Source organism: Helianthus annuus, chromosome 11 (assembly GCF_002127325.2).
Source record: "Helianthus annuus cultivar XRQ/B chromosome 11, HanXRQr2.0-SUNRISE, whole genome shotgun sequence".
Taxonomy (NCBI): domain Eukaryota; kingdom Viridiplantae; phylum Streptophyta; class Magnoliopsida; order Asterales; family Asteraceae; genus Helianthus; species Helianthus annuus.
Genome location: NC_035443.2, coordinates 146,931,115 through 146,947,740, shown reverse-complemented (window position 1 = coordinate 146,947,740; position 16,626 = coordinate 146,931,115). Strand labels below are relative to the sequence as shown.

Below are 16,626 nucleotides of genomic sequence, written 5' to 3'. Positions count from 1 at the left end.
ATGGCGTTTGTTAAGTCCTCTACTTGCCCGATAGTCGGTATGAACCAAACTTTTAATTTAAATTTTAAAACATTTATTTTTTATTTTTACTAATGCAATATTTTTTAAAATTTAGGAAACAACCAAACGGGTAGTAGTTTTTGGAAGAAGACAACGGATAGATTTAACACGATTATGGAGCATGTTCCGGCTCGTGATATCGAATCCGTCTCGGGCAAGTGGCGTAAAATGAGCAAGGTCATCAATAACTTTAACCAGATTTATAACCAAATTTACCTTTCTCCTCCTAGCGGGAGTAACGACGAGGACATTCTTAACCTTGCTATCGCCAAGTGGGACTCTCAAAATTCAACGCCTTTCCCGCACTTCCGAGCATGGAACGTTGTAAGGAAAGAACAAAAATGGAAGCCGGTTCCAAATGGGGTCACAACGGCCAAACGGACTAAAACTTCCGAGTCCGGAAGTTATAGTGCGGGAGGCTCCACCGCTCGTTGTCAAATCGACATAAACGACGACCCGGAAGATGACGAGGATGTGTTGCCCGTTCACGAGTCGGAACGTCCCACCGGGAGGGACAAAGCAAAAAAAGAAGCGGCCGGAAAGCGAAAAGGGGCCGGCTCGAGTGGAGGTGGCGGCTCGAGTGGAGGTGGGGCTCGAAGGCATCATCGAAAATGGACGCGTTGATAAACGAATTCCGTTCGTTCAAAGAGTTCGCCGCCGAAAAATATACTCACAAGAAAACCGTGTCGGCCAACTATGCTCGAGCGGAGGATTTTAGGATTATGAGGTTGGATCTCGACTCGGTTCCGGAGGATGAACGCGAGGTTTATCGGAGGATGAAAGAAGAGGTGAAAAAAAATGGACGTCGTAGGTTGTCTAGTTTTTAATCGTATCGTATTGTAATTTTTTTTTCGTTTTTTATGTTTTTCGTTTTTGGGATTACTAATTTTTATTTTTAGGAAATGTAATTTTTTTAATGTTATGAAATGATTTTATTTAGGTTGTTTTATGTTGTAATTTTTAATGTTTTTAAAGTTTTTATTAAATTAACAAAAAAAAAAACATAGGAAATTATAAAATATTAAGGTGGGGCCCCATCCTCCACCCCCCTCAAAAGTGAAGGAGGCCCATCCCCCACGAGCCGGTGATGTGGCGCCTAGGTGGCGGCCCATCCTCGTGGGGATGGACCTCACCATACCCACTAGTCTTATGGTTGTGGGTATGTATGATAGATGCATGTTATACGTGACAAGTGATGGTGGTCATAAATACTCATTTATTATACCATAAGATTATCTCCAACGCTGGAGAAAAAGAAAGATTCGTCCCTGCTTTTGATGATGTGGCTGAATAACATGGATGAGAGAGAGTGAAAAATCTTAAGGTGAGGGCGAGAAGAGGGGAAGAATGGTTGTTGTTGTGAGAGAGGAGACGAGGCCCACTGTATTGACGCCCGTTGCAGAAGATGAGGATAATGGGATGGCAGCTGAGGTGGCCCGGGCAGGAGATAAAGGGCGGACACTTGCATTGTGGATAGTCTAAGTTGTGGAAAAGTCTAATCATTTAACCATTCTTCTAAGTTGCAACATTAGACTAACATTAGACTGTGTGGTGTGTAGGAGTTTTGATTGGGGACATTGTTTGACACATGGTAAGGGTGGAATTCACAAGCTAATACTTAAAAAATAGGGGTGCCGTTGGGCGTCTCTTAGCTGGGCATAACCAGCCATGTGATTTTTTTTTATTTAAACTATTTAAAACTTTATTTAATAAAAAGAGCACACTAATTAAAATAAAAGATTATATTTTAAAAAAACTACAAAGAAAAATTAAAAATAAAACTACATAATATTATAAACATTAGGGTGGAGGGTATGGTTCAATCACTTTAGAGTGTTTGAGTTATTCTCTAACTAATAATATCATGTCATGTCAAGTCCTCATTCCACTCCCCATTTTGCACTCAATCACTGGGTATGGTTCAAACACCTAGAGAGTGGTAAAGAATTCAAAAAAAAAAAAAAATTGTGATTGGTTGAAAGGGGTTGGGACCCACCATTAAACTCAATCAATCATACTCAAACATTCGGCCGGGGTGGTTCACGGATCGGTAAAACCAATCACCGAACCCACTCAAACAACCCATACCGTCCACCCTTATAAAAAGTTAATATTAAAACTTAAAACAATAATATTGTAAACATTAAATAGGTTATATTAAAAAATGCCATGAATCGGTTTTTGCGATTCGTCGATCCAACGTCTTGTCAAAGTAACTTCTTCTTGAAGCGTCCATTTTATTTGTGTTCGTTGAGCGGCCACTAATGCTTTCTCTTCATCGGTTTTTTTCTTGTGGCTTCTATTTTTGGTCGTTTTTTATAACGAACCACCAACGTCTTGCGGTTGAGTTTCGGGCACGGATTCGGGTTGGGATAGGGTAACTGGTATTTGTTGTTACGACAATGGAATAGACGAGTCGTCATATGGAAAGTTTGTGTATACACGGTTTCCTATATACGGTGCGATTCTAGCTAGATCAGGACACAGTGAGTACACTAAATCGTGTTTCGGTTGTTGTGAATGGTCGTTGGTAATGGGTATTTGTTGATGATGCGGTGGACAGTTTGGTGGCGGGCTAGGGTTCGGGTTTTCTTGGTATCCAAATGGGTTGTTTGGGTCGTAGTCGCAGTTATAAGGATGCATTGTAGGATGTTGTGGGTTGATTTTATAAAGAGTTAAATGCCATTTTAGTCCCTGTGGTTTGGGCCATTTTGCCAGTTTAGTCCAAAGGTTTCATTTTTAACATGTGGGTCCAAAAAGGTTTCACAATTGCCATTTTAGTCCATTGGGTTAACTTTATCCATTTTTTCTGTTAACGAGAAGGCCAATTCGGTCATTTTATATGGCTGAATTGCCCTTTTAGTTAACAGAATTACATACAAAATGACCAAATTGGCCTTCTCATTAACAGAAAAAATGGATGAAGTTAACCAAGTGGACTAAAATGGCAGCTGTGAAACCTTTTTGGACCCACAGGTTAAAAATGAAACCTTTGGACTAAACTGGCAAAATGGCCCAAACCACAGGGACTAAAATGCCATTTAACTCTTTCATAAAAAATAAAGAGATATGGTAGAAAAAAGTAGAGAAGTGGTAAAAATTGTGAAAAAAAAAATTGTTGGGTATTTATATATTGGTTTAATATGTAAAAAAAAAAAATTAAACTAGCCATATGGCAACGGCTACCCCCAACGGTTACTTTGAACCAGCCAACCACAGTCCGCCACGTCACCCAGCCCCCCGCCCCACGCCAGGCACAGCTCCACGCGAAGCGGGCAACACCAAGCCCAACGCTGAACCGAGGTGGTGTAGCCAGCGTTAAACCTCCTTCAACGCCAAAACCAACGCCCCATCCCCCATCGTCTTATCAGGGGGTCATACTCAGATCTTGAGGATGAGTCTACCTTTTTTTATTTTTCAAAACTTACATAACTTAATAATTAAAACAATCTTTGAAGATTAACGGGTTGTATGAATCCATCGCAAAAGTTGAAGAGTTTTTAAAAAAAATTGTAAAGATTTTATAAAAGAGGAAGAGAGTTTGGTGGAGATTATGTTGAAAATGGATAAGATATTTGGTTTATTTATAAAGAATATTTTTTTTATGTAATATAGTCGTTCATCAACGGCACATTTTTTTAAATTTGGAATGTTGTGCGCGTCTTGGAGAGGATGGGAACAGGACAAAGCAGGGGGCAGTGTGGACATTGAAACAACCCTACTTCCCGGGTCATTACTTGTATCTGTCATTTCTTGCTTAATTGCTTGTACTCTCGAGATATCGATTATCGCTATGGGTTAACTACTTTAAACTATGTTTTCAAACGCATTTTTAAACGCTTATTACAACGCTTATTCAAAACACAGTTATTGCAATTAAACGCTGTTTACAACATATGCTAATTAAACGCATTTTATCGCATTATCTCATTATTGTTTAGACTAAACGCTATCGCAACGCAAACTCAACGCAAACGCAAACACAACGCAAACTCGAAACGCGAATTTATTTTTATGCATTTACTTATGTGTGTTAATTGTGTGATTATTTGTTTAATGTTATGTGGTTATCAACGTAACGCTTACATGCCCAAAACTTACTCGCAACTCGCTTAAACGCAACGCAACGCTAAACACACGAAACGAAAGTTGGAAAACTAACTCGCACAACTCGGTCGATCGAATGGACAACCGATATCCGACCGGATGGCCATCCGACCGAAAGGTCATCCGACCACTGCCAATTCGCGCACCGCCTTAACCCTTCTCCCACCCTCTATAAATACCGCCGTACATCTCCTTTCACTGATTTGATACATCCATCCGACCACACGCACTCAGGTCGCTCTCAGTCACTTTTGACCAAGATTGAAGGCTTTTTGGTAAGCTTTTCTCTTCAAATCTTGTACAATCATCATCACCAATCACTTCTACACCATCTTCTTCATCAAAATCACGCACAAACACTTACGTTTTCTCTGAAATCACTGATTCGGACCTCTTGAAGGTGGTTTCCACCGTTTTGCTCCGGAAAACGGTTAAGGAACACCAATTGGTCAAGAATGGTTCTAGATCTGAAAGATTTCACACGTTTTGACTCGAATCTCAACAAGATCTCAACACTTTTCAACTATTTTCAACTTTCCTTCAACTTTTCTTCAACTTTTCTTCAAACTTTCTTCACAATACCGATGGATCTGGGTTCATTCAGACTCTCTACTCCACCCTTACTTGAGAGCCGGCTTGAAAACAGATTTCCACCGAAGAGATGACCGATGAACGGGTCAGACATGAAACTTCGTCAAGAACAGTGAGTCTGATCGAATGGGGTGATTCCCATCCGATCGAATGAGCTGGACTTGGTGTGTTTTCCGTTGTTCGACACGTCATCACGCCGTCTCTGTTAAACCTCAAACTTTTTAACTTAGAAAATTTCACAAGTTTTCAAATAACATATCGTCCACTCGAAAGGCCATCCGATCGGATGACCATCCGATCGAATGACCATTCGACCCGGTGACATGTCCCTTTATAATTCCCAATACTTAAACACTTTTAACAAAACTTCAAACTTTAACGATTTTCCAAACACCACACACTCATTCGAATGACCATCCGCTCAAATGGAGGGTCATCCATTCGGATCACCATCCGAACACCCTACCATTCGACACTCTGTTTACACGCTGTTCAACGCTTACTGGTGTGTGTAAGGTGTGATATATTTTTATTGATATTTAAGCCCACTTTACACATTAGTCAAGTTTTAAATTTATAAGAGTAAATTACAAGTTTTGTCCTTTATGTTTGTACCAAATTGCAGGCGGTGTCCTTTACCTTTAAATTTGGCGAGTTTTGTATGACACCTGTGTCACCTCGAACACCAAACAAATGCCAAACCTATGAAACATTGTGTTTCATACCTGGGATTTGTATAAATATGTGTATCCTTTGCACATATCAATTCTTGTTCAATTCCGAGCTTTAAATCGCTTTCTGGAAAGTTATATGCGCACTGGTGCGTAAACGTATCAGTTTTAGCGCAACAAACACACCGGAATAGTGAAATAGGCTTAACATACCTTAAATGACCTTTACATAACTTAGAAATAAGTTTTGGAAGGTTTGGTATGGCAAAAACAAGTTTATTCGGTCGCAGGGACTATTTGCGTCAAACTGCGAAACTATACCGATTCGTATGGTGTCGAACAGTCCAGAACTTGATCATAAGTTAAACATACCATATATAACCTAATCATAGCTTAGAAACAAGCTTTGAGTGGTTCGGTGTGCGAAAACATGCTTATATGATCATTCAGGGACTAAAAGTGTCAAAAACGGCGTAAGTTTGCATTTTCGCGCATATCTTGCGTTCTGGACACATCTGGACATCCAAAATTTTTGTACACACTAAAATATTTTTATTTTAGTGATCGCCATGCAAAAATTCCATTCGCCGCTTAATTTAGATCGATTTTGCGTTCGTTACGACTTCCGTCGTAATTAACCGAACAACGCGATTGTACGATCAAACGAACCGACATCCGAGATATTTTTGAGCATGTTTTGAGTCCCCTATGCTTTAACTTCATTTTAGAGCCTTTTAATGAGGTTAACGGGGTTTAAACGCATCGAAAAAGGCTTTAAACACGTGCAGGGACCATTTCTGCCATTTTTGAAACTTTGCTGAATCAGACACATGGTAGCGTAGCGCGAGCACCTCCTGCCTATGCCGTCGCGCTACGCGAGCATCACATCTGGGCAGAAAGTCTGTTTTCAGCAACAGTTTGCAAATTCAGGGGCTGTTTTGGTAAATTCTTGGTGTGTTGAGCAAGTTATGTGCTCTCCAAGTAATACCAGCTGTCCCTAACACATGTATGGTTGTGATTCATTGCTTAATGGCTAATCAAACCACTTGTAATGATCTTGTTCATCATCAACAACTATAAATAGCTTGGCCAACTTCCTCATTCTTTGCTCATTTCCTTCTCTTCACCTCTCTAATCTGATTTGGGAGCTTTCTAATCTGCTTGGAACTTTATTCTTTGTAGAAAAGATAGCTAGGACCCTTTGTAAGTCTTCTTTCATGCTTGTTCTTTATGTTTAAGCAGAAAGTCAAACAGTTTGGCCAACAGTTTGACTTTCGGTTTTGACCATCAATTGGTCAAGTCAAAGTTCAATTGAACTTTGAAACGTGATTGTAGTCATGATAGTTATAATCCTTCGTGATTATAGCTGCTGATTACCACGTTAGCTAGTTATAGTGTCGAGTCAAAGTTTCGGTCAAAATGCGTTTTAGCACGCATTTTGCCTCGGAACTACTTTAGGGTATCAAAACACTTTGTTTTGATACCAAATCAGTAGGTTAGACATGTTTTGATATGTTTAACTCGACACTATTAGATTAGTGCTTGTTTTGGGTCGTAAGGTAAGCGGTCTAAACAACCGCTTAGCCTTTCGAACCCGACCCATTTGGTCGATCTTTAAGATCCGACCAAGCTTAGTTAGTGATCATAGTTGCATAGGGAATAACCACTGAGGTTATATCTTATGATCACATAGGATTGGTTAGTCGTATGCTAGTTAGCTTGTATGCCCATAGGAAATGACCAAAATGCCCTTTTGAAGCTAAAATCCGTATTTTGACTATGTGAACATATTTTTGACATATAATCTGAATTAGTAACATGTTTAGGGATAATTGGGCATGTAAGACTTGACATAGCACATAGTTAACCATCCGAACCTAGTTTTACGCAAACGACGCATTATAGTGGCTTATGTTACCATAATGTGTCGAAACGGGTCAAAAGCACTTAGGTAGGCCTTCCAATCAGAATGTTAGGTCTATTAAATCATGCCATATGAGTTGCAATACTCATTTGATTTATAGAACTTCATTCTATCCTATCTTCCGATTTAGGATCCGATTGTTTAACATAGTGATCCATACTAGGTGCCACTTGATTCCTTGATTTCCCGAGCTTTGTTAGGACACTTAATCAAGAATACTTGCAATCTCAAGTGAGTACATAGTCCCCTCTTTTACTGTTTTCAATTTTTTTGGGGTGAAACATATATGCCTATCTGTTATTTTCCTGATTTTAAACTATATGATTACACATGCTTAATACATATTCTTTTGACAAATTAAACAATTACCTATGGTTTAAACACTGATTTTCCAAAACTTAATAAACAAATTGTTGGATTGTACCATTTTTATACATTTACCCAGCCGATTGGTAGTATGATATAGCGCTATAGGACTAGACACCCCATTCCTGTTGTATGGAATGTCAGAAACCAAATTTTAACCAAATAGAAATTGCCTTCGTGGTATTTCTATAGTCTCCAAAGTGTAGTTTGATACACTAAGGCTTGAATGAATACCAAATCACACTTTCTTTGTATATGTTGATATACTACAAAAGTACAGTCTGATGTACTCTCAAATGTGATCTACCAAAGTATATTTTGATATACTATGTACAAAAATCCAACATATGTTTTAACATACTACTTTGTTATTTACCAAAGCATAGTTTGATATGCTACTGTTTACCAAAGTATAGTTTGATATACTACCAACTTTGTTATTTTAAACTAAAGTATATTTTGATATACTATCTAAAGCATAGTTGATATGCTATTTCTAAACCAAAGCATAGTTGATATGCTATTTTCAAAACCAAAGTATAATTTGATATACTACCAATACTTTTATCCTTAAACCAAAGTATATTTGAGATATACTACCAAAACTATTATTTTAATTACTAAAGTATATTTTGACATACTATCCATTTAACTATTTTAAAACCTAAGTATACTTTGTTCTATTATTTATACAAACTTTTCAAAACCAAAGTATATTTTTGTCTATACTATAAATCCTTTTCCAAAACGGCACGTTTTCAGAAACAAAACTTTTACATTAGATTCATGGCTATTTTGAAAACATAAAATCTTTTCTCGTATTATCTAAAGCCATGAATCTAATACACAAAAACCTATGTTACTCACAGGCATTTTTATGCTGACGTACCATATTTTCATATATGTTTCAGGTACTGCTATGTGATGATTGTTGATGCACGCTACATATAGGATGGACTTGTGCCTTAGCGACTTAAAACTGAGAAACAATTATTTGTTTTATTATAAATTGTACCAAAACATCGAATTCAATAATTCAATAAAAAAAAACTATTTAATCCATGGTTGTGAAACAATGATTCTGTTACAACACTCCCCGACGTTTCCGCCACGTTTTGTTGTTTTACGTGGTCGGGGTGTGACAGAAAAGTTGGTATCAGAGCCAATGGTTATAGGGAATTAGGTTATTAGTAATGCTTTGACCTAGACTATAACCTTCCTAGGACCCTAACACAAGTTATCTTGTGTTTAGTCTTAAAACAATACACGTCACCTATCCTTAGGTGATAACCACAACGAGAACACAATAACGAATCCGCTTCGAAAATTAATCATCTATCCTTGGATGATTGATTACTAGGTTTTGAACCCTTTGTTATAAGGTTTTGAACCCTTCCAGTTTGATTCATCTTTAGCTTTGTGCCTTTTGAGTTTTCAAAATCTCGTCAAAGTTTGGGTCTAAATAATGTGAACATGTGCAAACTGGAAGAGTGAATGCCTGTACCCTGAGTTTTCTGTCTAAGGCTAGAGTGTTCGTACAAATCCGCAGTATCGGACCAGTCACTCTTACCTGGGAACTCTTGGGGTGAGTGTTCACTTATAGGCGAGCATGTCTTCAGTGATACATTATGTTGACCCATTTACTTTGATTTGTCACAGTGTCATTTGTTTGTTTTAAGTAACGAACGAATGATCACAATCCTTATGCTCTGTCGATATTCTTAAACATCCAGTTTTGAATATCCAATGACATCTCACTCGTTTTTCCCTCATGTTTCTTTGCCCTTTTAGAATATGCCTCCTCGACGTGATCAAGCTCAGGATGCCGCTTTGGCAGCCTTAATCGCTCAGCAATTCGCTGCTGTACTCCCGAACCTTATCGCCCAGATAAATCAGGCAAACAATAACAATAACAATGTTCAGTGCACCTTTAAGACATTCCACTCAGCTAAGCCACTTACATTTACTGGGTCTGAAGGGGCCACGGGGCTCCTACAGTGGTTTGAGAGTCTCGAAAGCACGTTTCGTCATGTGCAATGCCCAAACGAGCGGAAAATTGAGTTCGCGTCAAGTGTGTTCCAGAAAAGAGCACTCACATGGTGGAACGGCATAATGAGGGATCGAGGTGCCGATGTAGCAATGGCACAAACCTGGGAAGAGCTTCGGGCTCTAATGATGAAGGAATTCTGTCCTCGTCATGAGCTTAGGGCTTTGGAACGGGAATTTGATGATCTCAAACAAGACAGCGGTGAACATCGAGCATACACTGATCGTTACGAGGAATTGAGTCTGTTATGTCCTACCATGGTTACGCCCTTGGATAAGGCGATTGAAAGATACATCGATGGTCTTCCTGACCCAGTTCAGGATATTGTTACTGGTAGCAACCCTACTACCGTCAGACAAGCCATTGAACTATCTGCCACTCTGACTGAATCTCAAATCAGGAAGGGTAAGCTTTTCCGAAAAGGCGATCCGAGACCATCTGACAAGACAGCACAAGATAAACTAAAGGATAAACAGACCGAGTCCTCTAAGAAGTCGAAGAAGCGTAAGGCTTCACAAAACTTCGCAGTAGTTGCTCAGAATGATCAGGTTGCACCAAATCAGCCAGCACAGCCTCGTGCTAGGAAGAACTATATTGGTACTGCACCCTTGTGCAACAAATGCAACCGTCATCATGTGAATCAAACACCGTGTCTCAAGTGTACCCACTGTGGGCAATTGGGACATTTGGTCGAAACCTGCCGTCATGTTATCCAAAACCAGAATGCTACAAATCCTGCTGCTGTTCAAGCACGGTTTCCACCTGGATCGTGCTATAACTGTGGTGATCTTACTCACTATCGGAACAATTGCCCGAGACTTGTTAATGCAAATCCAGCACGCGGACGAGCATTTAACATAAACGAGGCAAACGCAAATGACAATGCAGCAGTGAACAATTAGACTTTTGTTTCCTTTGACATTTGAGACAATTCAGTTATTATAAATAAAATGGTTGTTCCAATTTTATTTCCAAAACTGATACGATTGTGTGTATGTGTCGACATACCCCTACAATATCGACACAAAAAGAACCATGTTCTTTTCAGAACAAACTTCTCGTGTGATTCCTTTATTCTATGATCATATGTGATCTCCCCAAAAATCCTAAGTACTAGTTTCTTTTAAGAAACAAAGTACAGGTGCAATCCTTAATCAGATACTTAAAGTACCATTTCAAATCTTTGATTTGATAAAGGTACTGTCGTAAGTCCTTAATTGGATTCTTTATTTATCCTAATACGAATATTATAACATGACAGAAACAAATTCCAAATCCTTATAAGATCTTCCTATCTTCATAGTTAGATTCTTGAGGATATTTTAAAGTACTAATTGAAGTCCGTGATTGGATTTCTAGTGTACTTCAAATTCACAAACGAGCTAATAATTAAATTAACGAATACATAATTTGGTGATTTTGTGTTTATGTGTAACTCCAAAGCTCGTTATCTAAGTCCTGGTGAAATCTTCCGTATTTTCATATGTTAGATTCTCAGAAGGATACTCAAAGTACTGTCTTAAATCCTTAAGGGGCTTCTATGCAAATAGTAAGAACCTTGGATTCCAAAGTGCTGATTCAAAACGATTATTTGGTTCCGAGTTATAAAGATCCCTTAAGTGGTCTATTTAAAGAGATCATACAACGGTCTAGTTAAGGAAGATCATGTGTTGATCTGGTTAAAAGGATCGTTCATTGATCTAGTTAAAAAGATCCTTTGGTGGTCTAGTCAAGTCATTTCATGGTTATTCGATTGATTTTACCCTACACATTATGAGATGAACTGTGCGGACTGTGCAAGGAATTACGTAATTATGGATGCATACGTAATTATGGAATTCAGTGCACAGAAACCACAGCAAGTTTTGTCATGTGTTAAGACCTATAGTGATAAGAATAACGAGACGGGAACAATGTAAAAAGGGCATGGTGGATACGCCGCTGGTACTTCCTATATATAAGTGTTCCTTATTACATTGCGAAAGTAGCGTTATTTAAATTGCTAGAAGTCCTGGACCTTGACCAATGTCAATCTTATTTTGCATTCTCCGACTCTGATTTCGAGCACACACAAGTTTCCTATAATAGTCTTCATAGGAAACATTCTCCTATCCGTTGTTCAAAACCCCATGTTTTTGGTACTACAACAACGACATTTTGGCAGTTAACAGATTCGCTAAGAATCCAAACGTGACCTAGAGTTCTACTTGGGAAACGAAGGATTCATTTGAAAGCGAAACGATCACAGTTGTCTTCACAAGTTTCCTCTAGAATAAAATTTCGGGACGAAATTTCCTAAAGTAGGGGAGACTGTGACACCTGTGTCACCTCGAACACCAAACAAATGCCAAACCTATGAAACATTGTGTTTCATACCTGGGATTTGTATAAATATGTGTATCCTTTGCACATATCAATTCTTGTTCAATTCCGAGCTTTAAATCGCTTTCTGGAAAGTTATATGCGCACTGGTGCGTAAACGTAATCAGTTTTAGCGCAACAAACACACCGGAATAGTGAAATAGGCTTAACATACCTTAAATGACCTTTACATAACTTAGAAATAAGTTTTGGAAGGTTTGGTATGGCAAAAACAAGTTTATTCGGTCGCAGGGACTATTTGCGTTAAACTGCGAAACTATACCGATTCGTATGGTGTCGAACAGTCCAGAACTTGATCATAAGTTAAACATACCATATATAACCTAATCATAGCTTAGAAACAAGCTTTGAGTGGTTCGGTGTGCGAAAACATGCTTATATGATCATTCAGGGACTAAAAGTGTCAAAAACGGCGTAAGTTTGCATTTTCGCGCATATCTTGCGTTCTGGACACATCTGGACATCCAAAATTTTTGTACACACTAAAATATTTTTATTTTAGTGATCGCCATGCAAAAATTCCATTCGTCGCTTAATTTGGATCGATTTTGCGTTCGTTACGACTTCCGTCGTAATTAACCGAACAACGCGATTGTACGATCAAACGAACCGACATCCGAGATATTTTTGAGCATGTTTTGAGTCCCCTATGCTTTAACATCATTTTAGAGCCTTGAAATGAGGTTAACGGGGTTTAAACGCATCGAAAAAGGCTTTAAACACGTGCAGGGACCATTTCTGCCATTTTTGAAACTTTGCTGAATCAGACACATGGTAGCGTAGCGCGAGCACCTCCTGCCTATGCCGTCGCGCTACGCGAGCATCACATCTGGGCAGAAAGTCTGTTTTCAGCAACAGTTTGCAAATTCAGGGGCTGTTTTGGTAAATTCTTGGTGTGTTGAGCAAGTTATGTGCTCTCCAAGTAATACCAGCTGTCCCTAACACATGTATGGTTGTGATTCATTGCTTAATGGCTAATCAAACCACTTGTAATGATCTTGTTCATCATCAACAAGACAACAACTATAAATAGCTTGGCCAACTTCCTCATTCTTTGCTCATTTCCTTCTCTTCACCTCTCTAATCTGATTTGGGAGCTTTCTAATCTGCTTGGAACTTTATTCTTTGTAGAAAAGATAGCTAGGACCCTTTGTAAGTCTTCTTTCATGTTTGTTCTTTATGTTTAAGCAGAAAGTCAAACAGTTTGGCCAACAGTTTGACTTTCGGTTTTGACCATCAATTGGTCAAGTCAAAGTTCAATTGAACTTTGAAACGTGATTGTAGTCACGATAGTTATAATCCTTCGTGATTATAGCTGCTGATTACCACGTTAGCTAGTTATAGTGTCGAGTCAAAGTTTCGGTCAAAATGCGTTTTAGCACGCATTTTGCCTCGGAACTACTTTAGGGTATCAAAACACTTTGTTTTGATACCAAATCAGTAGGTTAGACATGTTTTGACATGTTTAAATCGACACTATTAGATTAGTGCTTGTTTAGGGTCGTAAGGTAAGCGGTCTAAACAACCGCTTAGCCTTTCGAACCCGACCCATTTGGTCGATCTTTAAGATCCGACCAAGCTTAGTTAGTGATCATAGTTGCATAGGGAATAACCACTGAGGTTATACCTTATGATCACATAGGATTGGTTAGTCGTATGCTAGTTAGCTTGTATGCCCATAGGAAATGACCAAAATGCCCTTTTGAAGCTAAAATCCGTATTTTGACTATGTGAACATATTTTTGACATATAATCTGAATTAGTAACATGTTTAGGGATAATTGGGCATGTAAGACTTGACATAGCACATAGTTAACCATCCGAACCTAGTTTTACGCAAACGACGCATTATAGTGGCTTATGTTACCATAATGTGTCGAAACGGGTCAAAAGCACTTAGGTAGGCCTTCCAATCAGAATGTTAGGTCTATTAAATCATGCCATATGAGTTGCAATACTCATTTGATTTATAGAACTTCATTCTATCCTATCTTCCGATTTAGGATCCGATTGTTTAACATAGTGATCCATACTAGGTGCCACTTGATTCCTTGATTTCCCAAGCTTTGTTAGGACACTTAATCAAGGATACTTGCAATCTCAAGTGAGTACATAGTCCCCTCTTTTACTGTTTTCAATTTTTTTGGGGTGAAACATATATGCCTATCTGTTATTTTCCTGATTTTAAACTATATGATTACACATGCTTAATACATATTCTTTTGACAAATTAAACAATTACCTATGGTTTAAACACTGATTTTCCAAAACTTAATAAACAAATTGTTGGATTGTACCATTTTTATACATTCACCCAGCCGATTGGTAGTATGATATAGCGCTATAGGACTAGACACCCCATTCCTGTTGTATGGAATGTCAGAAACCAAATTTTAACCAAATAGAAATTGCCTTCGTGGTATTTCTATAGTCTCCAAAGTGTAGTTTGATACACTAAGGCTTGAATGAATACCAAATCACACTTTCTTTGTATATGTTGATATACTACAAAAGTACAGTCTGATGTACTCTCAAATGTGATCTACCAAAGTATATTTTGATATACTATGTACAAAAATCCAACATATGTTTTAACATACTACTTTGTTATTTACCAAAGCATAGTTTGATATGCTACTGTTTACCAAAGTATAGTTTGATATACTACCAACTTTGTTATTTTAAACTAAAGTATATTTTGATATACTATCTAAAGCATAGTTGATATGCTATTTCTAAACCAAAGCATAGTTGATATGCTATTTTCAAAACCAAAGTATAATTTGATATACTACCAATACTTTTATCCCTAAACCAAAGTATATTTGAGATATACTACCAAAACTATTATTTTAATTACTAAAGTATATTTTGACATACTATCCATTTAACTATTTTAAAACCTAAGTATACTTTGTTCTATTATTTATACAAACTTTTCAAAACCAAAGTATATTTTTGTCTATACTATAAATCCTTTTCCAAAACGGCACGTTTTCAGAAACAAAACTTTTACATTAGATTCATGGATATTTTGAAAACATAAAATCTTTTCTCGTATTATCTAAAGCCATGAATCTAATACACAAAAACCTATGTTACTCACAGGCATTTTTATGCTGACGTACCATATTTTCATATATGTTTCAGGTACTGCTATGTGATGATTGTTGATGCACGCTACATATAGGATGGACTTGTGCCTTAGCGACTTAAAACTGAGAAACAATTATTTGTTTTATTATAAATTGTACCAAAACATCGAATTCAATAATTCAATAAAACAAAACTATTTAATCCATGGTTGTGAAACAATGATTCTGTTACAACACTCCCCGACGTTTCCGCAACGTTTTGTTGTTTTACGTGGCCGGGGTGTGACATTTTGTCCTTAACATTTCAAAATATTGCACGTTATGTCCTTTAGCCCTAACTGAGTAAATTTTTTTTGTTAAATATGGTCATGTACCTTGCACATGAGGGTATTCTTGTCATTTTACCTCTTCAAGGACTATTGAGTAAATAACTTATATCAAGAGATTAAATGTATAAGGAGATTAAAGAATAAGATATAAATAAAAAAACCTAATTAATATTTAAATTTTATGTGGGACCCACCACCCACCCTACCCACTTCATCTTTCCCACTCTAAACCACCCACCACCATCTCTACCTTTCACCACCACCATCTACCCACCGCCTCCAATTTGTAATTTACTTTCTTCCCCACTGAAAACTAGTTAAAAAATCGCATATCGCATTTCAATACTAAAACACCCAATTCTCCTAAAATTTTGACACAAAACAATCCATACATAATCACATTCCAAACCCCCATTCTAAATCAGTAACTCAATCCATACATAATCACATATCGTCAACTACAATAGTAACTAAAGCTAAAAACCCACCACAAACCCAAATTTCAAACCAATAATTTAATCCAAAAAATCCTAATATCAACAACAACAGTTGACCAAAACAGAGTCACCCCAAATCCCAAACTAAACACACTAATTCAACCAATTAACCCGCCATAGGTGCAGCATCGCTCGTTTTTTAACAAGGCCAATTGGAATCCACACCCCTTCTAAGAACGAGTACGTGAGCCGCATATGGTTCATTTTTCCGGCAGAGAACCGCCAACCGAAACCCACACAGGTGCAGCATCGTGTACCTGATGATGCCGTCGTTAGCTGTTGGTGATTCGTTTTTCCGGCAGAGAATGTGTGAAGGTGGTAGTGTTAGGGTGGTGTGGAGGTGTGAAGGATAGGTAAAAGGTTTTTTTTTTATGGTGGTGGTGCAGAGAATATCGTGAAAGAGGGAAAGAAAGGGGGGAAAGGGTGGGTAGGTGGGTAAAAGTTTTTTTTTTAACTATTAATTAGGTTTTTTATTTATATGTTATTCTTTAATCTTTTCACATTTAGTCACTTAATATAAGTTATTTACTCAATAGTCCCTGAAGAGGTAAATGGAA

General features: G+C 37.8%; 1 protein-coding gene across 1 annotated transcript; it reads left to right on the top strand.

The window, feature by feature from the left end:
- Positions 1–684, top strand: LOC110887904. The gene is made up of 2 exons (XM_022135463.1): positions 1–37; positions 116–684. The coding sequence occupies exons 1-2, from the start codon at positions 1–3 to the stop codon at positions 682–684; spliced, it is 606 nt and encodes a 201-aa protein (XP_021991155.1).
- Positions 685–16,626: the final 15,942 nt, after the last annotated feature.